Raw genomic sequence first — 27,100 nt, 5'->3', positions numbered from 1 at the left:
TAGAGAATTGAAGAACGTATACAATTTCCCAGGCAAATTGGTAGACAGGGTATAGCAACCATGGCTGGCTCTTCTCATATGTGTACATCCAGGAGATCGTACGGTTCAGGGGCGGCATCGGAGGGCTTGGTTATGTGTGTGGGTGTGAGCGTGGTAAGGGGACCCCAAGAGAACTACTAGTTTTGTCTGATAGATATGTATGAACAGTATACACTCGTAAGCGAGACGAACTGACCCCTTTGCATCAGATTAATTCACGTTGTAGGTGGTGATATCTGTCTCAGCGAGATAGGACGGGCCGGTACTAGTGAGCGTGAGTTGTGTAGGCAGCTTTAGATTGTCTACTTTATTCGCGACCATCTGTTTGTTGCTTGTAGAGTGCGCTGCTGGCCAGCATATCGGATGGGTTCTAGCCATCCATGGGCTTATGATGTTATAGCACCGTTGGCAGGTAGCCTCGAGCATGTGGTAGAGCTACTGGTCCCCAAAAACGGATGCCGATGGGTGGCTTGACCGAGAACGAGACGTAATAGCATGGACAGAAGACAAGTCTTGCTTGCCAAAACCGATCTCTCCAAGAAGCCAGAGGATATTCCGAGCATATCTCTGTAAGTGCGAACACCTTCTGTGGGCATCCAACCAGGAATTATACGTACTCTTGGCCCTCGATCATACGACAAACGGTATTGGACTGGCGTGACATGAAGCCATCCGGCTCAGGATGTAGTGACTACTGCTTGCGTGTCCACCCGTTTGGGGCGAATTTCTTGGTTCACGCTGAGATCTGCTCAGCCTAGGTTGATTGTTTCACCGGGTTTGATATGACCTTCCTCGAGGACGAACACGATATAAAAGGGTCCTATGCAGGCGCATCAACTTCGGGCCATATGAACGGACGACCCCGTTGAGCCTGAATGGCAGGGGCGGAAGCAGCACTCGCCCATTCACCCATAGATATATACATACGCCCTAGGGTAAGAAGGGCCGTCTAGATTTCACTGCAAAGAACAGGTTCCATTCTGATATGTACTTTAGTCTAGGCTTTTTCAACACGATGCTCAACAGCGGTCGCAAATGGGGGGAGCTACGGCGTGGTTGGTTCTAGAGCCGTAGTCGGGCCATCCATCGCAGAGAACCGGGATGTACTCCAGCCCAGGAACCGAGCCACCGTGATGAGCCTGAAGCCGCGGAGGGGGTAGTAGTCTTCTGGCCGTCGCCGAGGAGCGGCACATCCAGGCGTGTACAGGGGCAGTTCGCTGCTGGCAACGCATTCACCGGCCAGCGCAGCGCCGCCGCATGTGCCGGGATAAGGTGTGCCCTGTTATGTTGCGGGGCCAGCATGAAGTTCTGGTTTACGAAGCTCTGGCTGTCTCAGCTTGTAGTCAGCTTGCTTTTCATCCTCTCTCTTGTACTGTGATTCCCGTGAAGGAAGGGGGGAGAGACAAGCCTACATGATGGGTTGGCCAAGCGCGCCGAAGACTTGTTGATCTACAAACCTCTGGGTTCAGCTACCCGCAACCAGGAGAATCGGAATACGGATACTAGAACTCACGATCGTTGTACATAAGAGGTTGAGGCTGAGCCATGCTTATGCCCAGATTGCCCAAGTATTGACCATTCGGACCATGGAAGCAGCGACCGGGGACGCAATAGTAGCTGTGTTGGCCCCCCTGACAGTAGTAGGGCGCGATGAAGGGAGTTGTTGCTGCTGCAGGTGAAATCCACGCCATATTGGTTGACAAGATGATGTACGACGCAGGTGGCAGATGGAGGGGAGTTGAAAATGACAAGATGTGAAGAGTCTTCAACACTAGGATGATTGTTCTTATTGTGAGTCGAGGCAGTCATTTGTCAAGCCTGTGGCATCTACTCCGTAAAGAGATAGCAAACCCGTGGCCCGTACGGCCAGCCGTGTAAAACAACAGTACAGGCAAGCAGCCTCTCTCCATGACATGAGGCGAGCAGAGGTCAGATACTTGCCAGCGTCCAATACGTATTCGTTGTATCACCAAAGTCAGACTCATACCTACCTACCTGCATGTACTTCTTCCTGACGGCTCACCAGTCGAGGGATTGAGGTTGCTAGACAGCGTAGTCCAAAGGTTTGCGTCGGCATCCCGCAGGTAGTAGAGGGTAAGGGTAGCTCGAGGGTTCAACAGTTCGCCGCCGGGTAGAGGGGCTAGCTGCTAGAAGTCAGGACCAGGTGGGGGTTTGTTTCAATGCAGTTCTACTTGCAGGAATGCGGGGGCCTGCCGAGTGGCTGGGATCTGCACTGCTGGTGGTGGGAATCGGGCAAAATGAAGCTTAGAAAAACATCAGATGAACGATATACCTCTGGGAAATCTCCAACCCGATTGGCTCTTGCTGCTGGACTAAACATGGCCTGGAAAACACGCCATCCCCAAAATCGCATTCTTATTAATTCCTCACCGCCGAAATAGTCTGATTCTTAAGTACTTAACACATCCGGAGGCTTTAAACCGCCCGACATCCCGCCCTGCCCGTTCCTTCCCTCCCGTCCCGCCACCCACCACCACTTAGTACGATATTTCTATCCTCCCTTCTTCTTCTTCTTCTTCTCACCTATCACTTGCCAATTGGCCTCTAACAAACACATTCGTTTTCTATATGTGTGCAGGTAAAGGAGGAGAAATCCCCCCGCCACTCTCTTTAGCTACTTGGATTGTGACGACGTAAACATGGCGGCGCCGAGGACATATCCCCTCATGTCGCGGAGAGACATCGAGGCCATGATTGCCGACGGCAGGAAGCTCATTATCCTCGACCAATTCGTCGTCAAGGCCGACCCTTGGCTAGCCTATCATCCCGGTGGCGACAAGGCTATCCTGCATATGGTGGGCAGAGACGCTACCGATGAAATCACCGTGTTGGTTCCCTCCCCCGCCCAAGCTGCGTTGCTTCCTGTCGTGCACCACTCCTGACCTCCTCGGCTTCAGCATTCACTCGCCGAAGCCAGACAGCAGATGGACCGCTACCGTATTGGCAGGATCGAGGGCAGATGGACCAACTTCGTACCGCCCATCCAAGGCGGAAAGTTCCGGGCCGCCGAGGACGACAACGCTGGCGACGACACCGATGGCGATGTCTCGGAATCTCCTCTCGCATCCGCCGGCGCTTCGAGTCCATCCATCTCCCGTGACCCGTCACCTATCTTCGATAACGACGAAGCGAGTCTGCGCAACCGCCCTGCTGCAGCCAAGGGCTCTACCACTCCGGCAACTCCTCCTGGAGACGACACCGTCATGGCATTCTTTGATAGGGAAACCAACAAGAAGATCTCTCTGGATTTGGATAAATATCCTTCTTTGGATTTCACCACTCAAGATGAAATTGTGAAAAAGTACCGTGCGCTGCATGAGCAGGTCAAGAGCGAGGGCCTGTACCAGTGCAACTATGCTTCATATGCCATCGAGCTGTTCCGGTACAGTCTCATGTTCGGAGGCTTTCTGCTTTTTTTGCAGTGGGGCTGGTACCCCCTGAGCGCTTTTTGCCTCGGCTGTTTCTGGCACCAAGTGGCCTTTACGGTTCATGATGCCGGTCACATGGGCATCACGCATAACTTCCAAGTCGACTCCGTCCTCGGCTACATCATGGCCGACTATTTTGGTGGATTGTCTTTGGGTTGGTGGAAGAGAAACCACAATGTTCACCACATCGTGACCAACTCTCCCGAGCACGATCCGGATATTGAGCATATGCCCTTTATGGCCGTGTCGCATCGACTTCTGGGCAACCTGAAGTCCACGTACTACGACCGTGTCATGGAGTACGATGCTGCGGCCAAGTTTTTGATCGGCATCCAGAAATACTCGTACTACGTGTTGCTCACCTTTGGCCGCTTCAATCTGTACCGCCTGTCCTGGGAGTTTCTCCTGAAGGGCCAAGGCCCAAGGAAGGGGCCTGCCTGGTGGCACCGATGGTTCGAAATAGTCGGGCAGTGTGTATTCTGGTACTGGTTCGGTTACGGTGTCGTCTACAAGTCTATCCCTACCGGCTGGGACCGCTTCGTGTACGTCATGATCAGCCATATGATTACCATGCCCTTGCACGCTCAGATCTGCCTCTCCCATTTTGCCATGAGCACGTCAGATCTGGGAGCCCACGAATCGTTTCCCCAGAAGATGCTTCGTACCACCATGGATATTGACTGTCCACAGTGGCTGGATTTCTTCCATGGGGGCCTGCAGTTCCAGGTCATCCATCATCTGTACCCACGTATGCCACGCCACAATTTGAGGCGCGCGCAGAAGCTCGTGCAGGCCTTTTGCGATGATGTAAACATCCCTTACGCCCTATACGGGTTTGTGGAAGGCAACGGGCAAGTCGTGGGACGACTCGGGGAGGTGTCACGACAGGCCGCCGTTCTCGCCAAATGCCAGGAAGTCATAACAAAGAGTGAAGAGCCACTGCATAGCCACGCCCACTGAGGAGGGGGGGGGTGGAAATAGATAGGCTCCTAGACCAAACTGTATTCATTCATTTCAACACAACGTTCGCTTTTCGCTGTGATGTGCTTCTGGTGAACCCTTATGTGTGTTGCGGCATGCTCAATACCCATGACCCCCTTATCCCCTTCCAGCTCGGCTTCGGTGCCAAGTCGTCCCAGCAGAGGCAAAAGACTTACACGGAGCAGGTTAGCCCCAGACATAGAAACCCAGAGAGAATCTCAGTACCTCCTTGATTACTAGTCGCACGGGGTGATACAGCAGGAGAAGGGGGCTGCATCTCACTTGGTTGGCGACTAATCATTTGTGCAACCTTATTTCCCATCATATTCCCGGTCGTTCCTTGATAGCGTCAACGAGGAGTGGCTGCAGGAACTCGTCAAGGCTATGGATGTGCATAGAGGAGCTTACAAGGTAGACCTACGTATATGTTGCTTCATGCTATAGGGTAGCATTTTTCGGGCTTAGCGGGTAGCGGGCAGGGGGGTTAGTGTGTGAACAGTCTTCCTTACTACAGCAGATTCAAGCGCTGTCTTCGATGGCTTGGAGCATGCTGGGCCTCCCTGCTCTTCACATCAGCCGGGGCACTGTGTCTGCCGGCGTGGACATGAACAGGGTCCAGCCAAAGACATATGTCATGGCGGATAAACAACCGATCGAAGGAAATCACGCCCCTGAACGAAGATCGAAAATGTAGCATGTCACCTGCTTCTGTCTCCCTTGCATGGTACGTTCGTGGTACCATGTGTCTGGGCTTCTGAGAGCACCGGTCCTGCTGCAGGGCACTTTCATTACTGGTTTTCTTACGTGTTTGATACCTTGTGACTGGGACCCTCAAGTAAGACGTAAGTCGTATCTCCGATGTCCGAAAGCAAGGTGTGCCAGGAGTCAGTCAGAAGGATGCGGTTTCGCTCCGAGGCCGGGACTGACGCAAAGCAAGGGCCTGTTGTCATGCCGCAGTCACTCGCATCCCGACGCATGGAAATATAGGGGCTCGCCAATCACGGCATATTCAAAGTTTGCCATATATCGTGCGTCGATCTACTTCGTGGCTGCATCTCCGGAGTAGTTGCCTCGCTGTATATCTCGAAAATCCGTGCTGTACCACCACTTGCTTCGTGTAGCTTCACAGGCGCGCCAACCAGCGATGGCGCGTGCCAATCCCAGATAACATGGTCTACATATGAGTACCCCATTAATAATCCCAGCCAATCGTCATGTAATGGACTTGTTCCCAATGAACCATATGACAATACGCCTTGCAAGAAGAGTCGGGGAATACAAATTCCAGTGTCTGGTCAAGACCGAACCGGGATTACGGATCAGCCCCAACGAGTGTCCGTTGGTCTAAGAAGACTCTTCAAGGGTCGCGAAGGTATAAATTCGTAAAATAGCAGGGCCAGAGGCTACAGCCACATCCTCTCATATGTTTAACAGCAGCCTCTCCTGGTGGAGAGACCCATTGTCGGACCTCTCCGACACGAACCTACTTGGTGATAGGACCCGACCAGACCTTGGACCCCGAGTGCTATGTCGCCGGCCAAGATGGACGAGAAAGCAGCGGAACGCATCGCTAAAGCGCGAGGCAAGAATGTAACCCGAACCAAAGCCCCCAAGTAGATACCTAGGTATAACGAGGCTGAATGTGAATGGCATGACGCATTTGCGAAACGTGCTGATATGGCAGCCCGAAACAACAAAGATCGAGCTGGCGGCGGCTCGGATACATCCTGGCGCAGGGATGATCCGAGCAACAGTAAAGGCAAAGGCAAACAGGAGAAGAACTAATCCGGGGCTAGGCGCCCACGGTTGATAGATGCTGAAGGTCAACAGGGAGCCTTCTACAGTAAATTGTCCGCTGGTTACTTGCTGTCGGTTTTGGGCACCAGATTCAAGTACAACACAACGTCTCATCCCACAGGGGTGATACAGGCTTTTTGGGCTCTACCTGCGCAGCAAACAGCGACGTCTCCCGCAGCCGCTGTCAATCAAAATAGATCGTAACCACTGACTGGTCTTTGAATCCCCCGGCTCTAAGAACCAAAGTCTGCCAATTCAATGCGAGGCTACAGATATTAGTGCAAAACACGTTGACCCTGTGCCAGCTATCTTGACGCATATCGGATGACGCTGTTACTCTTACCAGCATTTTCCGCATTATAAACTTATGTGTCGTAGCTGAGGTCCAGGCGAGGCCCTGTGAGCGAAACCCGACATTGGGCCCATAGTTGAATACACCTTGGGTCGGTACCGATGACTATAAGAACAGAAACCGGGCCGCCAAAGCCCTAAGGTTAAGAAATATCCGATATGTAAGACGTACCAGGCAACGGTCTAGACCTATACAACACCCCAGAAAGAAACAGCATGCTTGTGGGTTGTATGGTTGGGGGTAGGATGAGGCTGCCAGGATCTATTTTTGGAAGCCAAGCTGTACGTACGGGGGTCGAGAATGATCAGATTCTAGATTAGATCAGGTATGTAATGCATGCACATGCAGCAGCGAGCCAGTGAATTCAAGGACGAGGGACTACACGTGCTTCCGGCATCGACATGGCGCCAACGGGACGACATCGCAGGTAAGGTATTTGCGGGTGATCAAGCAAACATGGCTCACATTGGACAAGAATGTGTTCTTGGGGCTATCTAACGAGCTGTTGGTATTGGTCCGTGAGTCTCGCCCCAGCAAGCGGAAGTACGATAACAGTATAAGACACACGCTGTTACTCCTTTCGTCCAGCATATGGGGTCTGACGTTGCAAATGGTCCCCCATGCACCGCTTGCTGTTTGTGGAGGAGAGATAAGCATTGGGCTTGACGATCGGCCCATGGGTCTCGGCGTATGTACGAATCGACTTACGAATGTCCCAAGTCATTTCAGTGAGCAGGAGGCGGTGGAAAGTGACTGCAGGTGGCATGCCCGAGTCAAGAGTAGCTCGGCCCCACTGGCGGCCCGAGGTCTCGTGGCCAAGTACCTAAGGTTACCTGACTGGAGCAGCCAGCAGCGATCAATGTAGGCCGGCCTAAGGTGGGCATAGCTTCTCCAATATTTGCATGGGCCATTGATTGACTTACCTAAACCCAACCAACGCTGGTTGATTTGACACTGGACTTTCTGAATCCTAAGGGGCGTTATACGCGAAAGTTGGGTGACCTCGCCGCATGTAGATGTCCCCGAACCCAACTTCTTCTCGAGTGGTGGCCAAGCAACTTGGAACTCCCCTCCTTTGGAAGTTTAGGTAACCAAGTGAAGTGACGCCACAACATTGGAGAGCCTCCCCTCCCGTCTCCCCAATCCCTGCTTTTGCTTGTATCAGCCTCATTCCAGCGTCCTCCTCTCAAGCCCATATCGCTCATCAAAATCTCGTGTACTCCGATCGCCAAGAAATCATCGCGGAAACACTCGTCTTGGGTGTATCTGGAAGCCGCCGCACACTCAACCCGTTTCCTACCCAACTCCAAATCTGCTGTCCAAGGCTCTCATCGTGGCATGCCCTTCCGGGACGCAGCACCCCGGTCCAGCCAGTCATGGAGCAGAATGTCCAGCGCTTGTTGAATGATAAGCTATACGACAAGAGGAAAGTCGGCGCTCTTGAGTACGTACAGTATAGCCTTGATATTCCCTGGCACCGCCCCGCACCCCAGGCGCTCATGCTGATTTCATGCTCCTCTCCAGGCTGGAACGTATTATCCGGGAAAATGTCGCCTCCAAGGACTACATCAGAGTCCAAGCCATTCTCGAGCAGCTATGTAACGAATATGCCTACGCTGTTCATCAACCTCATGCACGAAACGGTGGCCTCATTGGTCTGGCCGCTGCCGCCATAGCTCTCGGTTCAGTGAGTCTCCCAGCTGTCCCCGCAGCCTTGACCCTTTGCGCATGACTAATGTAGCTTGCTTTTGCTACCGTGAAGGAGCTCCCTCGGTATCTGGAAATCATCGTGCCGCCAGTGCTTGCTTGCTTTACCGACCAAGATGCGCGGGTCCGTTACTACGCCTGCGAGTCCATGTACAACATTGCAAAGGTCGCCAAGGGTGAAATCCTGAAATACTTTAACTTCATATTCGATGCATTATGCAAGGTGCGTCAACTGAAAAAAACTTGTTCTCTCGAATCCCTCTAAGCTCACACTCTACAGCTTGGCGCCGACTCGGAATTGTCGGTCAAGAACGGTGCAGAGCTCCTGGATCGGCTAATCAAAGACATCGTGTCGGAGTCGGCTGCCACGTACGTGTCGGTGCTCGAGAGTCCATCCTACGATGATAGTAAGGACTCGGAGTCTTTATATGATCAGCCTGAGCCACCGACGGCATTCTCGCTGCCCAAGTTCATCCCACTGCTCAAGGAACGCGTGTGGGTTATTAACCCCTTTACTAGGACATTCCTTGTGGGCTGGATCACACTGCTGGACTCCATTCCTGACCTGGAGCTTGTGACGTATCTTCCCGAGTTTCTAGGTGGTCTGCTAAAGTTCCTGGGCGGACACAACCCCGATGTCCATGCAGCTACGCAGTCTTGCCTGGATAAATTTCTCAATGAGATCAAGCGAATCTCTCGTATCAAGAAGGGCATTGCCGATAGCAAGAAGTCCAGAGTGGACGGAAAGAGAAAGCGCGAAGAGTCGGTTGATAGTGGAAGCGCACAGCTCGCGGCTGAAGATGCTGATGAGACCGGGTCTACCACCGCCGCAGATGACGACGGGGAGTGCAGTAGTGAGGATGACTGGGTTCCTGGCCAGGATGTCCAGATCAACTACAAGGCCATCCTGGAGATTTTGACTGCCACACTAGACTCCCCATTGGAAGAAGATAGTCTTCAGGAGAGCCTGCGTTGGATCATCGCATTTCTCGATATCTGCCCCAGGAGGTGCTGCCCTTCACACCCAAGATCCTTGCCCATCTTCTTCCAGCCATGGCTAGTGGCGTTGAGCCGATCCGACAAGCTGCGGCCAGAGTCAATACATCGCTCCTGGAGTATGTGGTGTCTTTGTCCGACGAGCCCGAGATGCAGCATTCGCAGCCACCGTCGCGGATACCGACATCGCTTGCGGCGGATCGACAAGAAGGCGGGGCAAATAGTACACGCGTCTCCTTATCGAGCTCGCGAGATCTCGAAGCCCCAAGCCCCACGCCTGTTCAGAACCAAGGGTTGAATGGCGGCGGACAGTCGTCGCAAAGCCCTCAAGCTGATCTAGACTATGCTGCTGCAGTCAACTCGTTGACACTGCTATTCTTGAACGACCACGAAGCCACCCGAGTTGCCGCATTGACATGGCTCATCATGCTTCACCGCAAGGCACCGAGAAAGATCGTTGCATTCAATGACGGAACCTTTCCAGCGCTCCTCAAAACTCTTTCCGACCCGGCGGAAGCTGTGGTCACCAAGGATCTTCAGTTGCTGTCTCAGATATCTCGAAACAGCGAAGATGATTACTTTTCGAATTTCATGGTCAGTCTGCTGCAGCTCTTCTCCACAGACAGAAGGTTGCTCGAGACGAGGGGCAACTTAATCATTCGGCAGCTTTGTATGACACTGAGTGCTGAGCGTATCTACCGGACGTTGGCCGAATGTATCGAGAAGGAAGAGGATGTCGAGTTTGCCAGCATCATGGTGCAGAACCTCAACAATAACCTAATTACCGCCCCGGAACTTGCAGATTTGAGGAAGCGACTGCGAAATCTAGAAACGAAGGTAAGCGAGCAGCTCTGGGGACTTTGCAGAGGACGACGTGCTGACTGCTGGCATAGGACGGCCAAACATTCTTTGTTGCGCTTTTCCGATCATGGTGCTACAACGCCGTGGCAACATTCTCACTGTGTCTCCTCGCCCAAGCATACGAGGCTGCATACAACTTGCTGCAGATATTGTAAGATCTTGAATGGGGGACCGACCCCTGCATGTTACTAACGAGTCGCAGCGCCGAACTCGAGATGACGGTGAATATATTGATTCAGATCGACAAGCTAGTCCAGCTGATCGAGTCCCCGGTCTTTACCTGTAAGTTTAGCCAGCACGTGTCTGCATGGTGGTTATTCGGGTATGCTGATGATGGAGGACAGATCTGCGCCTGCAGCTGCTGGAGCCCGAGAAATACCCCTACCTCTACAAGTGTCTTTATGGGCTTTTGATGCTTTTACCACAGTCCTCTGCGTTTGCCGCGCTCAAAAACAGACTCAACAGCGTGAGCTCCATCGGCTATCTGCACACAGCGCCAAGATCGTATGTAAACTCTTCCTCCACCACACTCGCGCCACCACAGCCCCGGGGAAGTTCTATCGTGGATACTGTCAATTCATTTCAAGGCCACACACCTCGTTCTAAAAGCGTTCATGACACTCATGTTTTTTCTGCTAGTTCTGTTACTGCCCCCAGTACCTCCAATTATGATAGACCAAACAGACTCAAGGGAAGAGAGGAGGGTCCCATCAGGTGGGAGCAGCTTCTGGAGAAGTTCCGAAGCGTGCAAGACAAAGCCCGAAGGGCCCAGAGACTAGGCGGCGGCCTGGACGAGGGACCGGACTTCAGCGAACTGCGTGTCTCCGACGGTCAAGGACCGAAGGAAGGCCGTCCACCTGTACCGCAGAAAGACCCTGCGCCTACGCCAGCAGCCGTGCCACCTAAGCGTTCAGGCCTGGGGAGGCAATTCGGACGACTGGGCGGTGCTGTCGCGGGCAGAGGCAAGAAGCAGCAGGGTTGAGAGGTAATACTGTACACGGAGACACCGAAAGTCCTCTTGTTGTTGCATGGTTGATTTCTTGATTTATTGCGCCATCACAGCGTTGTTTTCCACAGAGCATTATACATGTATGGGGTTATGTCATCATCACCCGGTCGGTTCATTCATTCAACTATTTCCACCCAGAGTGTAGGCTACAGCGCAATACCCCCCCTTAGCATAGCATGGATATAGATTACGCGGCATTGATTTGATCTGATTTTCTTGCTTCATGGTCGTCTCCTGGTCTTGACAGGACTTTCGCGCTCCACCAAGCCTTCAAACACGGTGTCTCTTCGTGCTGTAGCATCCCTTAACTGGGCCTGTAGGGCTTCCAGCTCGACTCTGGCGGCTTCCACATCCGGTGGGAGGCCCGCGAATGTCTTGACTCGGGCATCTAGCTCCTTCTTGGTGGCCAGCAGATCCAGATATACGTCTTCGTCCTTCTTGACATCCTCGACAGTGAGGTTCGGTATGGCGACGGACTTCTCGAGCGCGGCAATATGCTGCCCGATCTCGGGGAGCTTGGCCGACATGGTCTTGATCTGGCGTTGCAGGTCGAGGTTTTGCTTGGCCAAGTCGGCGGCGGGTCGGTACTCCTGGCCCCGGATCTCGTGGATGAAGCCGTCCATGGTCTGGGACTCGCGCTCGAGGGTACTTTTGCAGCAGGGCCACACGGTCGAGGGTCTGCTCCAGCTCGAAGACCTTGGCCTGCAGCTCGACGTAGCGGGTCCCCAGGGCCTCCGAGGTCGGGAAGGCCATGCCCAGCTCGACGGCCATGCGGGCCATGGCGTCCAGAGCCGTGCGTCCCTCGCGCGTCAGTCCCTCCTCGATGGCGTCGAGGATGTCGTCGGCGACCAGCTCGCCCTTGACGATCCCCTGTTGCTGCTGCTGCTCCTGCCGCGCCGCGTCCTTGGCGACATGGGCGGCTTTGACCTCGCCGAGGGCGGCTTTGACCTCGCCGAGGGCGGCGGCCTCGAGCTGGGCCAGCTGGTCGCGCTCCTCGTCGACGGCCTCGTTGTGGGAGGCGAGGGCCAGCAGGGCGCGGAGGGTGTCCGGGTTGCGCTCGAACTTGGGGACGCTCCGGCCGGCGTACTTGGACCGCAGCCAGCTGTCGACGTAGGACCAGTCCTTGGCGGTAGAGGCGGCGGCGCGGGCCACGCTGGGAGAGAAGATGGCGGCCTGGGGGTGTAGGTGGGACATGTTTAAGGGGGGGATAAATGTATTTGTCCAGCAAGCCAATATATGTGTATGTCTGATTCCGAGGGAGTCTCCTTAGGTACTAAGTCAGGCTCTCAAGGCACTACCACACTAAATAACCCTTGTCATGCGTGCGTGCATGCATTGATGGACGGACTGGTGGAGTGTGTTTCCTTATCGGGGAGTCGGGCGACTGTCAGCCAAAACGTGGGGTGGCACGGGAGGCGCATTTATTGGCCATTCTTGCTGATCGGCTGAAGGCGTAATGGACACTTGTCAATGACCGGGGTCCTTTGTTGAAGCGGTACTTGAATGCACCAGCCAATTCCTATGGGAGGCCCAAGTACTCCTTACCAGGACTGTCCAGATTCCAGAACCTCATCGTTAATCAATTCAATTCATTCATTAATTGGCCAGCCCATCATTATCCATCGCTTCTTGTCATTCCTCCCTCCAGGCCACCTTGCAGTCTGTTAATTCCCTACATTACTCATATGTATATGGTTTGACCCAAAAAGCCACGTTTGCAATCCTGCTCGTTACTTTCTCCTCTGCTTGGACCAGCCAAGGCCAACTTCGGCTTCGTAGCTCTTCATCTGGATAGTTGATGCCTATGCGACCAGTTGTCTCTTCGTAGTCGCCATGTACGTTCCTCTGTCGACTCTGGCGCTTGCCGCTAGTATCCTGTCCTCGTCAGGCCTGATCGAGGCTCTCTCGGCCTCCAAAATTCCTGCCGACACCCCGATTTCCTCGCTGCTGTCCTCGGCGCAAGCCCATTTGTCCAAGGGCCAGACCAGCGACGCACTGGTCTACTACGATGCTGCCATCGCCCGCGACCCCTCCGACTACCTGACCTTCTTCAAGCGCGCAACCACCTACCTGTCCCTCGGCCGTACCTCCCAGGCCACCGAGGACTTCAACAAGGTTCTGACGCTGAGGCCTGGCTTCGAAGGTGCCCACATCCAGCTGGCCAAGATCAAGTCGCGAAGCGCAGACTGGGAGGGCGCGAAGCAACAGTACATTCTCGCCAACCAAAGACAAGGCTCTCCGGACTTCGACAGACTGGTCGAGGTCCAGGGAGCTGCGAGTCTAGCCGAGGCGGCCGCCGCGAGTGGCAACTGGGACGAGTGTATTGGCCAGGCTGGCGAGGCCATCCAGATCGCCAACCGATCCCCCAACCTACGCGAACTACGGTCGAGATGTCGCTTCGAAAAGGGAGAAGTAGAAGAGGGCATGGGCGACCTGCACCACATCATCAACATGAAGCCCGGCGACATCACACCCTATCTAAAGATATCCGCTACCACTTTCTTCTCTCTCGGAGATACTGAGCAGGGTATGGCGCAGATCAAGAAGTGTTTGCACTCCGATCCAGAAAACAAGACGTGCAAAAAGCTCCTGAAGCAGGAGAAGAGCATCGAAAAGACTCTTGCCAAGGTGAACAAGGCCTTGGACAAGAACCAGCCAATGACCGGTGTCAAGATGTTGGTCCCTCAGGGAGAAGACAAGGGTTTAATAGAGGAGATCAAGGAGCAGGTCAGGCAGTTCAAGGAGACGGGTGTTATCCCCGAGAAGGCACAAAATACACTACTCAACAGGGTGGCAGAGTTGGCCTGCCAAGCTTACTACGAGGTAAGTCCTTTTTCTTCTTCTTCGACATTGTTCTTCGTCATGTCTAACCCGGTTCCAGATGAACGCCAAGAAGGCCAGCACGTACTGCAAAGAGTCTCTTCAGCTGGATGAAAACTCTTTCTACGGTCTTTTGTACAAAGCCAAGGTACAGCTGGAAGCCGACGAGTTTGAAGCCAGTATAAATCTCCTTACCCAAGCTGCTGAGGTGCGGCCGGAGAAGAAGCAAAACCTCATCAACCCCCTCCTGCAAAAGGCCCAAGTGGCCCTGAAGCGCAGCAAGACCAAGGACTACTACAAGGTTCTGGGTGTGCCTCACGACGCCGACGAGAGACAGGTCAAATCGGCTTATCGCAAGCTCTCCAAGCTTCATCACCCGGACAAGGCCGTCAAGGCTGGGTTGACCAAGGAAGAGGCGGAGAAGAAGATGGCCGGCATCAACGAGGCATACGAGGTCCTGAGTAATCCCGAATTGAGGGCCCGGTTCGACCGAGGCGACGACCCTAACTCTCATGAACCCCAGGGTAACCCCTTCGGAGGCGGAGGCTTCGGTGGAGGCCAGCCCTTCATGTTTCAGCAGGGTGGTGGTGGTGGCCAACAGTTCAACTTCAAGTTCGGGTCTGGCGGCGGCTTCGGGGGCTTCCCCCTTTGGTGGTTAATTTGTGTACCAAGCGAGGTTCTACGCGAATGAATATGACTGGAGTTGATGGTGTTTGTGCGTGGTCATGGCGACCGGCATATTTACTAAATCAACAATTACATTATATTATACCTCTCTGGTGTCTCTTGTGTGTGTGCAGTTATTGCTCAACGTTTTTCTTTCTTTCTCGCTATACATGACAGAGCACTGAGGAGTAAGCACGACCCGAAGTTACTGTGATATACAGACGCACCACGTCAAATCCAATAGCGACCTAGTAGGTTAGATGTCCCATACCACATGTCAGTGTAGGAGAATGGGAAAGAGCCATGGGTAACGCCGACCATCTAGTGATTTTATTTCCCATCAGATGCCACGATTAGTGTACAAGATACGATGCCGTGAAGTCATCATTGAACGTGCTACCCAGACGCCGCGCGCGTCCAGTATACATGATCATCAAGTATGGGAGGACGCAAAAATGCAACCACATGTTGCAATGAAAGATCCAGGAGACCGTCATCCCCATGTGTCTCCAACTCGACCACTTGATCCGAAGGCCTGCCCAAAGCTATGTACATGGTTTTGCCTCGGATAGAGGCCTTCTCTCTCTTTTTTCTCTCTTCGTGTGTATTATTGGTTTTGATTGCTCGAGTGATGTCTTTTCGAGAGTTTGTACTGGCGCTCACCCGACAGATGCTGTGTTGCAGATCACGATGCAATCGCCATGGTGGTGCAATGCCAACCCGGGTCCTGGTGACGTCGCCAAAGGCCGGGCTCCGCAGATCGCAAACGACCAAGGCTGGACATCGCGTAGGAGGTGCCGTACGTTATGACGAAGGCGTATTCCTTCGGATGAAGTATGCCCTGGTATCCAAGTTAGTAACGAGGGAAACGGCACAACCCCGCACAGGAGCTTTTGTGGTGCGAGCAGTATGGACTGCACTTACTTGGATGCTTCGTAGGCGGACCAGCAAATGGCCGTACTTGGCATAGTCGTGACGACTCTAGGCTTTACGCCCTTGAAGAAACCGCGAATACCTTCTCGTTGGTACAGCAACCGGCAGCCAGCCATGAAGCTGTTCACCGCGCGCAGCTCGGGATCTGTCGCGCTACCTCTCGTCTGAAGCATGGTTTTGATAACGTCCATCGGCGTAGTCAATGCTGCCGCAAAGCCTCCCGCTACGGCACCAGCGGTGCAGTGTGTGAAGGGGTCGTAATTCTTTTCGGGGTTCATGGTCGTGGAGATGGATTCGTACGCGAGGAACTGCAGTGCAGTGAAGGGCACCGTCATGGATAAAGTCGTGGGATATGAAACGTAGAAGGCCGAAAGACCCTCGTTCTTGTAGACATATCGCGCGCAGTCCGTCATGGAGCGATACATTTTGCTCGAGTTCTGAATCTGCATGCGTTGCTTGATGACTGTACGAGGAGGGTGTTAGCTCCCGCGTCACACACATGGGGCGCATCGTCTCAAGACTTACCATCGAAAGGATTCATGAAGGCATCACTTGCTATGGTGGCGCAAGCCCCGCTAGTTGCTGGTGCATCGTGAGCGATCCAAAGAAGCTCGCAATCAGGTACAGAGTGCAGTTACTTACCGGCAGCCAGCGGATGGTGGACACCGGCCCTGTTACCACCCATGGCGTGCTTCACTGCCTCGTATGTCGCGAAGTAGACAGCATGCGCAGGTCCTGACGCCATTAGGATGGATTCAGGACAGGTCCGTCTCATAGACGACAATATGGGGACTTACCTGCTCCTACGACTACACTGGACATGCCTCGCCAGAGCTTCAGGACACCCTCCCCGGTCGCGATTCGCATTGTTCCCTCGACCATGCCCTTGTAAACGGCGTTCGGCGAAGGATTGATGATCTGCATTCGAGTCTGCGAGGTACGAAGTCAGTCGCCGTCCGCAATCCGACCAATTGGCGCCGAGTTCTTACGGACCTTGATCGCATCGATGGGGTACATGACGGTGTGTTCCTGTACGATGCCATATCAGCCTCCAGCTCCGCCGCAGCTAGCTTTTTCGAGGGTATAAGACCAACCGCTATGCCAGCAAAGGCGCCGGCCGCCATGTTCTGCGCCAGAGAGAAATTGGGCGGGAGGGATTCATAGCTATTTGCAGATTTGTCAATGTCAGCACAGCACAGGCGTAGGGCGGCAGATGGTGCTGCAGCTCCGCGAGGGGCATTTTGGTGGGTGGTCGGTGGGATTGGCGGCGGGATGGAGGAAGAGGAGGATCACGTACTCGTAGTCGTCGACGGGCTCGGCTGTGGGCTGGGCCATCTTGGCCACAGCTTGCGCGCCTTCGCCGAAGGCTTCGGGTTGGAGCGCCAGGGTTACGGCTGCTGTACAGCTCCGAAAGGGGTCGGTCGCACAGCTGCAAAGGTCGCGAAGGTTTGCAGCGGCGGTCGAAGGTTGAGCCTGGGAACGGTGACGTTGGAGAAGAAAAAGGATGGAAGCTCCAGAGACTCCGGCGGTAGGTGGCTGAAGGCGGGAAATGCGAGGTACCCGGACTCCAGATCAGATGCGGCTGAGAAGAGATGAAGCCGAGCTAGAGGGACCCAGAAGCACAGGCAGGTATCTACTGTAACGTATACTCGCAATACCAGGCGTCGCAGGTGGTGCGCAATGTCTGAAATGTCTCAGCACGCACAAAGAGCAGAGCAGTTGGGCCAACGGACTTTTTTTGTTGTTGGTTTCGCTCCGGGGGGAGAGAAGGGCCAACACACAGCACGATAGGCGTCAAATGGATCAATGACTGGATGCACTGCTCACCAGAAAATCTTCAATTCACAATACATACGTACTTGGGCTTAACCCAAGTGAACCTAGCCTGCCAAGTGCCTGCCCTTCTCTCATGTGCGCAGTCGGAGCTCGGGGCGAGCATGGGTGGTGGTGGTGCCTGGGTGCCTCTGGTCTGGTGCGCTTGTACTGGCCGCACATCCGCCATGTAGACATGCATACTATTTGTAGCTCAGGAGTACACGGCAGATACTTGACCAACAGCCCAGGTGCCAGGTAAGCTTTCACCAATTCATGCTGATTGATTCCCTCCAAATCTAATCAATCAATCAATCAATCTAGCATCTATCAATCAACCCAAGATCATGTATTTGCAAAGGCCCGCACCATGTCCGCACCATTAATCCACCACGGCAGGCCAAGGGCCAAAATGACAAAGTGCAGGTGTTTCCTGGAGCCACGGGCAGCTGGCAGTATCTTGCAACTTCCGCGGAAATCCCAGGTCCGTCAGCTCTCTGCGCTTTTGCTATTCTCCGATTTCGTTCCCATCTTTCCCGTAGCTCGGATACGAAATTCTTGACGGCCGACTTCGATATCTCCGCTCCGTAGGACCCGAGTTGCTTACTTAACCTAGCCCTGTTTAAAACTTCTGGCTGCGAAGCAAAGGCTTGCTAACAAGTTACAACGCCTCGGCTCGCTAGCTGCATAGCGCATGCCTCTGAAAATCCGGGGTCAAATCATGCCATGGCTACCGTTGCATCGTACGATGGATGACATTGTGCAGATTACATGTCCAGGTACCAATCATGTGACGAGACAATGTCCAGTAACTTCACTATGATCAGCCAACAACAGACCTGAGGCTGACCTCGGGAGGATCCCACACAACGTCCTTGATACTGACTCTTTGCCTCGCCGGTATTTCAAAGTCGGGATACCCCGGCTTTGGCCTCACACTCATCCTCTTGATGTTCTCAATCAACAGCAGCGGCCTCCATTCGGAGCCCTCCTTCAATAGATCCTCGTAGCCGACATTCGATAGCCCAATGGCCTCCCTTGCCCGTGAGCTCACGCACGAAAAGAGCAGTTCTGCGTCGTCCACGGTGCCCGCCTGGTATAGGCCTCCCCCCAGCAGGCCAGCTGCAGGGGATCGCCAGTCCCGTACGGTGTAAATGCATTGCCTACATTGTTCACCCCTAGACAAGCCGACAGCCCAAAGTCCTTGATCATCGAGGGCACCTGAAGGGTGCCTCGGGGCGGGCGTGTGGTGTTGTCTGCTTCTCGGTCGGCCTGCCCATCATGAAGAGGTCGCTCGTAGGTAGCCCGACAAAGTGAAGGGGTAGTTTCTGCTGCCGTATGCTGCTCGCCATGTCCAGCATCTTCCGGGACGGGAGGGTGGTGAGATGCGTGCAATGTCCAATCACGATAGTCTTGGACTTGTCTACACGCCGCGTCCACTGATGCTCTCCCAACAGCCTAATCACCGGTTCCACGAGGAAACCAGCTGAACTATCCAAGTTGTAGTCCAGATGGAAGTCGAGATGGGCACCATGCTCTATGGCTGTGCGGATGGCCCAGTCGATGTTCTTGACCGAATCCTGTTCAGATTGCTCAACGTATGGGGTTGACCCTAACACGTCGATAGAGCAGTCGAAGTCGCGCAGTGCCTTCTCTATGGTTGACCGGTTCTCCTCTCCGTGTCCAGTGGAGAAGACGGGATCCTGCGCAAAGGCGCAAATCTGGACTTGGACAAGATGGGAGAAGTCTTGCTTGAGACGGATAGCTGCCTGAAGTGGCAGTGTGCCGGTTACATGATCCAGCTCCACAAATGCACGCATGGACGTGACCCCTTGCTGGTAACTGGTGGCCAGAAGCTGAGAGCCGCGAAGGTAGAGGTCTTCAGCAGTGTACCGCTCCTTGGCTTTGGATGTGCTAGCCAGGGCTTCGCCAAAGGAGCCAGACTGGGGAGCCAGATCTGTGTAATCCGGGTGACGGTCGGATGGCGCATGGTTGCAGGTGAGAATATAAGGCTTGTCCAGGTGGATGTGAGGGTGACATAGGGGTGGTAGCAGGATGCTGGATGGTGCGCCTCGGTCTGCGTTGGTTGCTTCTTTGGTCTGCAACACGCTGTCCGATACCTCTAGGTCCCATCGGGCATCGCTTGACTCGGTAGCTAAGATGACGTTTTGCAGCTTCATGTCTATAGCAATAATCCATTGGTTCTATGGTACTGTTTTATGTCCAAATGTTTTGTTACCTACTCCAAATCTACATGTACGCCACTACTACTCTGCTGACATCATCCCCGTATCGGCTACCCCAGATTCCATTTTTCGGCCGGTGGCTAACGGCGTCGGTTGCGGCACGTAATATAATTTTTCTCCTCCGATCCCGGCGGTGATTAACGCTAAATCTTTCAACCAGACCCTTTCATTGAATTGGACGTGACTGGACATCAATTTGATTGCCCCTGATAACCCCGTACATATATACCTGCAGAGACTGGCCAATTAATATTTCGAGTAGGTCAAACCATATCTTACTGTGTAATTGAAAATATCGGCAATTGCGTCACAGCAAACCAAGTGTTCCACCCAACCCAAACAGGGCAACTACGCTCCGCCTAACCTACAACGCCCGCTCTTATTGCGTGCCTCCCTTATTCACTTGGGACTTTATCAGATTCCGGCCAGAACCTCTCTTGAACCACCTGCAGTACATAAACCACCCGCAAAGATGCCGTCCTTTGGTCTTGGCGAGTCTATCCCTTCCGATACGGCTCATGTAAGTCGTCTGCCTGCCCCAGCGTCGTCGTCGCTCATCCGCTCTAACCTCTGCTGCAGGCCGTGAGTGTCTCATTGCCAACATGGAAGGCAAACGTGGGATATGAAGAAGGACAGCAATGGGTCGTCGACAAGATGGTCACTGGTTACCCAAGGTATAACAAGCCCAAGTCCACGTTTCCACGGCGCCTGCCGCTCACTCCGCCGTTTCAGGTTCTTCATCCACAAGAGCATCCAGGCTCTGGCTAGCGACATCACATCACGCTTCGGTCAGTCCCAGCAGCAGGCCATGTTGTTTCCCACAAGGAAGGCGGCCCAGCGTTGCTATACCTTTATCCAAGAAAAGGCGCCCAAGGAGCTGCAAGCAAATCTTCACACCATAGATTTGGTCCTGAGTGCCACTGCCTCTGTACCACCAGTCCTACGAAGTATAGCACCCTCCATCTCTGCTGTTCTCTTTGTGCCTGATGCTTTCCCTGTTGCCAAGCAGTACTGGCAGCACTCAGGAGATGGCGTTTCAAGTAGACGAGCCGAGTTCTGCCACGGTCTACTCAGAGATGGCTTGCTAGTCCTTGCTGAGCCCTCCCAGGCGCCACGATCCCCAGGCCTGGCTAACGCCAAAGTATTCCGCGGCCCGCGCCGTTACCAGCGTCCTGCTTCGATCGATGCTACCAATGGCAGCAATCACCCCTCAACGGCAAGCCAGGGTGGCCAGAAAAACGGATCACCCAGCCAAGGGAGCGATCCTGAAATAATCGAAAGCTCCCGTTTCCTCGAGGAACGCTTCGGCCGCAACCTGGACCTGTCGTTGGTTAGCAACGCCAAGTCTGCCATCAGACGCCGCATCGCCGGTGTTCTATCCGGAGATGTCGACCTGACGACCAAGCTTCCGACAATGGACTCGACAGCTCGCGGAGTCAACAACTTCCGGGAAGATGACATCTATCTAACCCCTTGCGGCATGAATGCTATCTTCACAGCGCACCAGACACTCCTGAAGGCTCGCGAGCCCCGGAAAAGCATCAACTTCGGTTTCCCTACGTTGACACACTCAAGATCCTCCAGAAGTTTGGCCCGGGCGCTGTCTTCTATGGACGCGCATCCTTCGCTGATCTGGATGATCTGGAGGAGCAACTGAAGAGTGGCGCCAGGTTCCTCGCCCTGTTCTGCGAATTCCCCGGCAATCCCTTACTCGCCTGCCCCGATCTCGTCAGGATCCGTAAACTGGCAAACGAGTACGACTTTGCTGTTGTGATAGACGAGACCATTGGCACCTTTGTCAATGTCAACGTCCTACCCTACGCCGATGTCGTTGTGAGCAGCCTGACCAAGATCTTCTCGGGCGACTGCAATGTCATGGGCGGAGGTCTGGTATTGAACCCCGGGAGCCGGTACTACAGTTCTCTTAAGCAGGTCTTGAACGAGACCTTTGAGGATAAAAACTACTGGGCCGAGGATGTTATGTTCATGGAGCGGAATAGTCGGGACTTCAAGACGAGGATCGACCGGGTCAACACCAACGCCGAGGCTATCTGTGACGTACTCGCAGCGCACCCGAATGTGTTGAACGTCTACTACCCCAAATTCAACGACTCGCGGCCCAACTACGAGGCCTGTAAAACACCCCAGGGCGGATACGGCGGTCTCCTGTCATGTACACTCAAGAACAAGGAACAGGCCATTGCCTTCTACGACGCCCTGGATACAGCCAAGGGGCCCAGTCTCGGCACCAACTTCACACTTACATCGCCGTACGTACTCTTGGCCCATTACCAGGAGCTGGACTGGGCAGCCAGCTACGGGGTTGACCCTAGCCTTGTGCGTGTCAGTGTTGGATTGGAAGAGACGGAGTTGTTGAAGTTGGTATTTGCCAAAGCCTTGAAGGCGACTGAAGAGGTGACAGCGGAAGCAAAATAGCGTATGATCGATCACGCAAGTATGTAGCATATCAACTATGCAGTCCTGACCTGCTTGGACAGTAAACAGCGACATGAATAAATTCAAACACATGCATAATGCAAATGGGATAATGCTAGTCTGAAGCGCAGAATGTGTAGTACATTCGGGGTATCTCTGTTTGCCTGAAACGAAAAAAGCCTCCATCCTGAACAGCGCCACGCTGAACGTATACCTGGTCTCCATCGATTAAGACAGTTGTTGCATTGCCAAGCAGCACCCTTGCTCTCGTCATACTACATGACGCAACAAGGACCTTCTGTGTAGTCCGGTCCGAAAATCTCTTTCCCACGTTCTAGCTCGTTGGCTTTCACCTTCTCCTTGACCTCTTTGGAAGTATTCTCGCATAAACGCCGCGCGTGCCTTGTCGAAATTGTCCAGACCGGCGCGCATGATGACGTCCCCGCGGCACAAGGGGCAGAATCTTTCGCTTTTGCGCTGCATCTTGACCAGGCAGCGGCTGCAAAAGACATGTTCGCACTGCAGTCGGATGGGCCAGTATGCCACGGCAAAACAGATGGGGCACAAATAGTCGTCAAGCTGCGGGACGGTGGCGATGACCTCGCTGGACACTTGGGCACACAGGTCCCGGGCCACGCTGCCGGCTAACAGCCGCTCCGAGTGGACGGCCACGGGGAAAGTCTTGGCCACGCCGAGCGAGGTCCGCTTGTCGAACTTTTTGAGGATCTTGGTCACGGCGAGCTGGTTGATCTCTTGGAACTTGAGGTTCTGCAGCAGCATGGCGTTCAGGTTGAGGAAGATGGTGAATGCCTCCCGGCTGGCCGACAGCTTGAGGCTTTGAACATGTTTCCGCTGGAGGACCTCCTGTTGGAACCACTGCAGTTGCTTCAGGGCCTGCGCCGCAGTCCTTGCCCCATGGTCCGATTCTCTGGTGGAGAAGAATATGCGTGCGTCAAGGTATAATTCGAATATCTCTCGCCACCTGGCTAGGTCTTCCCTGGCCTTCTTCCCGTTGGCTGGCCTCGTCGTCCGCGTCATGGTCCGCCCCAAGCTCGCGATCTCCCCCTTCAACCTCTCGGCCTCCTCGCCTTGGAGCGTATCGAGCTCAAAAACATCATTCTGCAGTATATCAAAGAACTCCCCATCAAAGACCAGTGGGATCTCCACTTGGCGCACCGGGCAAGGTGTTGCGGATATTGCGTCGGCATCGCTCACCGGTGCATCGTTGTCGTCCGAGGCACTGGATTCATGATCGACGTCCGGGGTTACGGTAAGTTGCACTTGTTGCTCGGCCCTTCCTATGGCCACCTTTTCTAGAAAATCTCGGGTGGCTGGCGATAGCTTCGCATCGACGACGACGCCATCCTTTAAGTGCACGAAGATGGTCAACCTCGGTCGTAAGTGTTTGGAGTTGCAAGGTTCCCCGTCGAGATCGTAGTGGAAGCCGAGATCGCCGGCGGACGTTTGGCTAGAGGCGAGCTGCGCCAGTGTGTCCCTGTCGAGGCCGATGGTCTCCAGCTCACGGGTGACCTTCTTCAAGCACTTCTTCAACTGACCATAGGGTATGGCGGAATCAATCCAGCGCTGGGGGAAATCTAAGGCAACAAGATGTCAACAGGGCGGTCTGGGGAATGGAAGTGGGCTCGGGCTGTGTGAACGCACCTTCGCGCTGAAGCGCCTTCTTGAACTCCTGTGCGAACTTCATGGCGACAGCATAGATGGAGCGGTATGGTGGAAGATGTGTAGCAGGGAAGGGTGCGCGGTGAGTTCATCCACTATGGGGCGAAAGCGGGCTCGTTCCGGAGGGCCATAGATATGTCATCCAGACTGGATCAGGCGCGAGGCAGATGACAGGCATAGACTACATAGATTTCCTCCTTCGCACACTTCTGCTTCTTCTTCAACTTCTTCTTTCTCTCTCTCCCTTCCGTTTTTCTTGTTGCAGGTTGTACAGCGTAAAAGGTAGGCGTCTAGGTATTCAAATAGGAGGTATGTATTTGTAGGTATATGGACAGTGGTAGATTAAACGAGGGCAACCTCGGGAGGGATCTAAGACGAAGGAGAGAAAGAAAAGCGGAAAGGAAAGGCAGCTACTGCTAGCCCCGAGGTCAGCAACCGGTGTGTGTTTGTGTGTGTGCCTGCTCCAGGTCCTGGTCCGGAGAGAGAGAAATCGAGAAGGGGAAGAAAAAAAGGGACGAAAGCCAGTCTAATGGATTCTAGATTGGGTAGCGCCGCACGCGAGCACCTGCCATGGACAGACAACCTTTGGCTGGCAGGTCTGGACTTTCTACGAATAGGATGTAAGCAGGTACACCCGTACAGTGATACTGTACGTGTAGATCAGCCAACAGTGACTGGTTGATTGATTGATTGATCGATCAGAAGATCAGCCCGACTTCCGCCAGGGCTGAGAATATGGAATGAATCATGCGCATGTCCGTTTCAGCTGTGGCCAACCAAGCCTAGGTCACCAAAAAGTAATTCCACGTGTGCTGGATGTTAGGTTCGTAGGTTAGAAGCCACGCCCATAGTGGAGACATGATTGCCATAGAATGGGGAATTGCCAAAGTAAGTGGACAGTGGCGATGATTCAACATGCATCATATATCATATTGATTTCAGTTCAATGCGAGCTTTTGTTTAAGTACTGCCTGTACTATGGTGCCGTATTCTATAGGTAGGCAATCAAAAGGTGATGCTATTAAAAATAGCTACTACATAATTACAGGGAGGTTATGCATTCCACTGCGCATAATGCACATGGGAATAATTACCCCACCTGTTTCCAAAATTCCCCTTTGTCCATCTACTTCACGACCCCGCCATCGGTAACCTGCCGCTTCGTCGCATTGAACGACTAGACAACGTAAACATGGGCGCTGGGCCGTCTACTGAGAGAGGCTCGGCCACAGCCAGTGCCGAGCCCAAGAAAGTCGATTACTACGAGCTCCTGGGCGTCGATCGGCTCGCATCAGACGACGAGTATGCACCGAACACACGCGCACGGAATCCGTTACATCACTAACATGGCATGACCCTGCCCCTCAAAGGATCAAGAAGGCGTATAGGAAGAAGGCCCTGGAGCTGCATCCCGACCGAAACTACGGCGATGTCGAAAATGCCACCACCAAGTTTGCCGAAGTCCAGTCCGCCTACGAGGTCCTATCCGACCCCCAGGAACGAGCCTGGTACGACTCCCACCGCGATGCCATCTTGCGCGGCGACGATCCCACCGCCGAAGGCGCCACCCCCGAGTACTACAATGTGCGTATGACCACCACCGAAGAGTTGTATAGCCTGATCCGCAAGTTCAACTCCTCCGTCCCCTTCACCGACGCCCCCGACGGCTTCTTCGGCATCCTGCAGGAGACCTTCGACTCCCTCGCCCAGCAGGAGATCGCCGCCTGCGAGTGGGACGGCCTGCCCATTGTCGAGTACCCTTCGTTTGGAAAGGCCAACGACGACTACGACGCCGTCGCGAAACCCTTCTACAGCGCCTGGTCCAACTTCGCGACGCGCAAGAGCTTCAGCTGGAAGGACAAATGGCGCCTCTCTGACGGCCCCGACCGCCGCGTCCGGCGCTTGATGGAGAAGGAGAACAAGAAGGCAAGAGAGGACGCCGTCCAAGAGTTCAACGAAACCGTGCGGTCCATGGTGGCCTTCGTGAGGAAGCGAGACTCCCGGTACATACCGAATACCCAGACCGAGGCAGAGCGGCAAAAGGTCTTGCGCGATGCATCGGCGGCGCAGGCTGCACGGTCGCGGGCTGCCTACCAGGAGAAGATGTCCGAGTACGTAGTTCCCGACTGGGCGCACTCACGAGGCGACGACCACGGACTAGAGGGCGAGTTCACTGAGAGCGAGGAAGAGTCCGAGGTGGAGCACATCGAGTGTGTCGTGTGCAACAAGATCTTCAAGACGGAGAAGCAGTTCGAGGCGCACGAGAAGAGTAAGAAGCACATCAAAGCTGTGCAGCAGTTGAAGAGGGAAATGAGGAAGGAAAATGCTGGATTGGAGCTTGATATGCCTTCTACATCTACCCAACATGCAGCACCAATGTCGGAGAATGAGGAAGAAGAACACGATGGCAGCAATCGCGAAGAGGATGCCGACGCTGTTGCAGATGATGCCCAAATACCGCCCGCCATAGGTTCGGATCCTAACGAAACGAACGCCTCTCTTGACCCTCCTACGGTGGTGACACCAGAGACTAAGAGTGAAGATGATGACGACGACTACGCACCCAGATCCGCTGTGGAGGAGCGTCTTGCTTCAGATGCGGAGCCTAATCCTCTCCTTGATGATAATGTAGAGGAACTGTCAAACCAAGCCGAAGACATGTCACTTGACGCCGCAGCAAGGAAAATGGGCAAGGCCAAGGCCAAGCGGGAAAAGAAAGCGGCTAAGCAAGCCGCGCTGGAGCAGCAAGGGGCAGCAGTAAGTACAGCAGAGATGCGGCAATCCATAAAGGCCTCCAACTGACATTTCACCTTCTAGCATCAATGTATGGTGTGCAATGAAGAATTCGATTCCAAAACGAAGCTTTTCACCCATCTGAAAGGTTCGGGGCATGCGGCACCACCACCTCAAGCGAAAGCCACCAGCAAGCCCTCCAAGTCAGGAAAGAAGAAGCGTTGAGGTTTACACCTGCGCAAGACGATATGAATAGTATGGCATGCGGTTCCCTTTGCTTCAGTGTACTCAGTGCTTCACATCGAAAGCCGCAGCGCACTATACAGTGAGTGCGTGAGTCGGCTTATGGGCTTCATTTTCATGTCATTTGGGACCCTACAAATGCAAGCAATGGGAAACGACCTATGACGTTACCACCGCGTGACGGCTTCAAATGAATTGTTTATACGCAGTACCGGATATATCTTAAGGTTCGCATATCCAGCCCTGAGCATCCATGTTAATTATTCTGGATCCCACGCAGTTCCCCTGAAAATATAGCATCCCAACGCCAACGTCAACGCCTTATACACCCAACCAATAC

At 53.9% G+C, this 27,100-nt stretch overlaps 9 protein-coding genes across 9 annotated transcripts; 5 read left to right on the top strand and 4 right to left on the bottom strand.

Annotated features, from left to right (window-relative positions):
• Positions 1-2,699: 2,699 nt before the first annotated feature.
• Positions 2,700-4,448, top strand: PG994_005901 (fatty acid desaturase; the record flags this gene model as incomplete). Its single annotated transcript, XM_066857310.1, has 2 exons — positions 2,700-2,891; positions 2,958-4,448. The coding sequence occupies 2 exons, from the start codon at positions 2,700-2,702 to the stop codon at positions 4,446-4,448; spliced, it is 1,683 nt and encodes a 560-aa protein (XP_066716579.1).
• Positions 4,449-7,994: 3,546 nt separating this feature from the next.
• PG994_005900 (Vacuole-associated enzyme activator complex component) lies at positions 7,995-11,164 on the top strand (the record flags this gene model as incomplete). Its single annotated transcript, XM_066857309.1, has 8 exons — positions 7,995-8,062; positions 8,143-8,305; positions 8,360-8,548; positions 8,606-9,333; positions 9,387-10,158; positions 10,215-10,333; positions 10,385-10,464; positions 10,527-11,164. 8 exons carry the CDS (start codon positions 7,995-7,997, stop codon positions 11,162-11,164), a joined length of 2,757 nt encoding a protein of 918 aa, XP_066716578.1.
• A 248-nt stretch (positions 11,165-11,412) lies between these two features.
• Positions 11,413-12,385, bottom strand: PG994_005899 (uncharacterized protein; the record flags this gene model as incomplete). Its single annotated transcript, XM_066857308.1, has 2 exons — positions 11,413-11,829; positions 11,858-12,385. 2 exons carry the CDS (start codon positions 12,383-12,385, stop codon positions 11,413-11,415), a joined length of 945 nt encoding a protein of 314 aa, XP_066716577.1.
• A 639-nt stretch (positions 12,386-13,024) lies between these two features.
• Positions 13,025-14,702, top strand: PG994_005898 (DnaJ domain-containing protein; the record flags this gene model as incomplete). The annotated part of the gene is made up of 2 exons (XM_066857307.1): positions 13,025-14,014; positions 14,073-14,702. 2 exons carry the CDS (start codon positions 13,025-13,027, stop codon positions 14,700-14,702), a joined length of 1,620 nt encoding a protein of 539 aa, XP_066716576.1.
• Positions 14,703-15,597: 895 nt separating this feature from the next.
• Positions 15,598-16,945, bottom strand: PG994_005897 (uncharacterized protein; the record flags this gene model as incomplete). The annotated part of the gene is made up of 5 exons (XM_066857306.1): positions 15,598-16,073; positions 16,253-16,345; positions 16,408-16,540; positions 16,600-16,774; positions 16,908-16,945. 5 exons carry the CDS (start codon positions 16,943-16,945, stop codon positions 15,598-15,600), a joined length of 915 nt encoding a protein of 304 aa, XP_066716575.1.
• Positions 16,946-18,245: 1,300 nt separating this feature from the next.
• On the bottom strand, positions 18,246-19,602 carry PG994_005896 (cytosine deaminase; the record flags this gene model as incomplete). Its single annotated transcript, XM_066857305.1, has 2 exons — positions 18,246-18,585; positions 18,644-19,602. The coding sequence occupies 2 exons, from the start codon at positions 19,600-19,602 to the stop codon at positions 18,246-18,248; spliced, it is 1,299 nt and encodes a 432-aa protein (XP_066716574.1).
• A 538-nt stretch (positions 19,603-20,140) lies between these two features.
• PG994_005895 (uncharacterized protein) lies at positions 20,141-22,104 on the top strand (the record flags this gene model as incomplete). The annotated part of the gene is made up of 4 exons (XM_066857304.1): positions 20,141-20,188; positions 20,248-20,342; positions 20,401-21,187; positions 21,244-22,104. 4 exons carry the CDS (start codon positions 20,141-20,143, stop codon positions 22,102-22,104), a joined length of 1,791 nt encoding a protein of 596 aa, XP_066716573.1.
• Positions 22,105-22,374: 270 nt separating this feature from the next.
• PG994_005894 (RING-14 protein) lies at positions 22,375-23,809 on the bottom strand (the record flags this gene model as incomplete). The annotated part of the gene is made up of 2 exons (XM_066857303.1): positions 22,375-23,699; positions 23,767-23,809. 2 exons carry the CDS (start codon positions 23,807-23,809, stop codon positions 22,375-22,377), a joined length of 1,368 nt encoding a protein of 455 aa, XP_066716572.1.
• Positions 23,810-24,976: 1,167 nt separating this feature from the next.
• Positions 24,977-26,742, top strand: PG994_005893 (uncharacterized protein; the record flags this gene model as incomplete). The annotated part of the gene is made up of 3 exons (XM_066857302.1): positions 24,977-25,086; positions 25,155-26,541; positions 26,602-26,742. The coding sequence occupies 3 exons, from the start codon at positions 24,977-24,979 to the stop codon at positions 26,740-26,742; spliced, it is 1,638 nt and encodes a 545-aa protein (XP_066716571.1).
• Between the last annotated feature and the right edge of the window lie 358 nt (positions 26,743-27,100).

This window comes from Apiospora phragmitis (genome assembly GCF_038363925.1).
Source record: "Apiospora phragmitis strain CBS 135458 chromosome Unknown utg000006l:1.0-5683423.0:1.0-5690449.0, whole genome shotgun sequence".
Classification (NCBI taxonomy): Eukaryota; Fungi; Ascomycota; class Sordariomycetes; order Amphisphaeriales; family Apiosporaceae; genus Apiospora; species Apiospora phragmitis.
The sequence above is the reverse complement of the archived record's forward strand: the minus strand, read 5'-3'. Positions and strand labels throughout refer to the sequence as shown.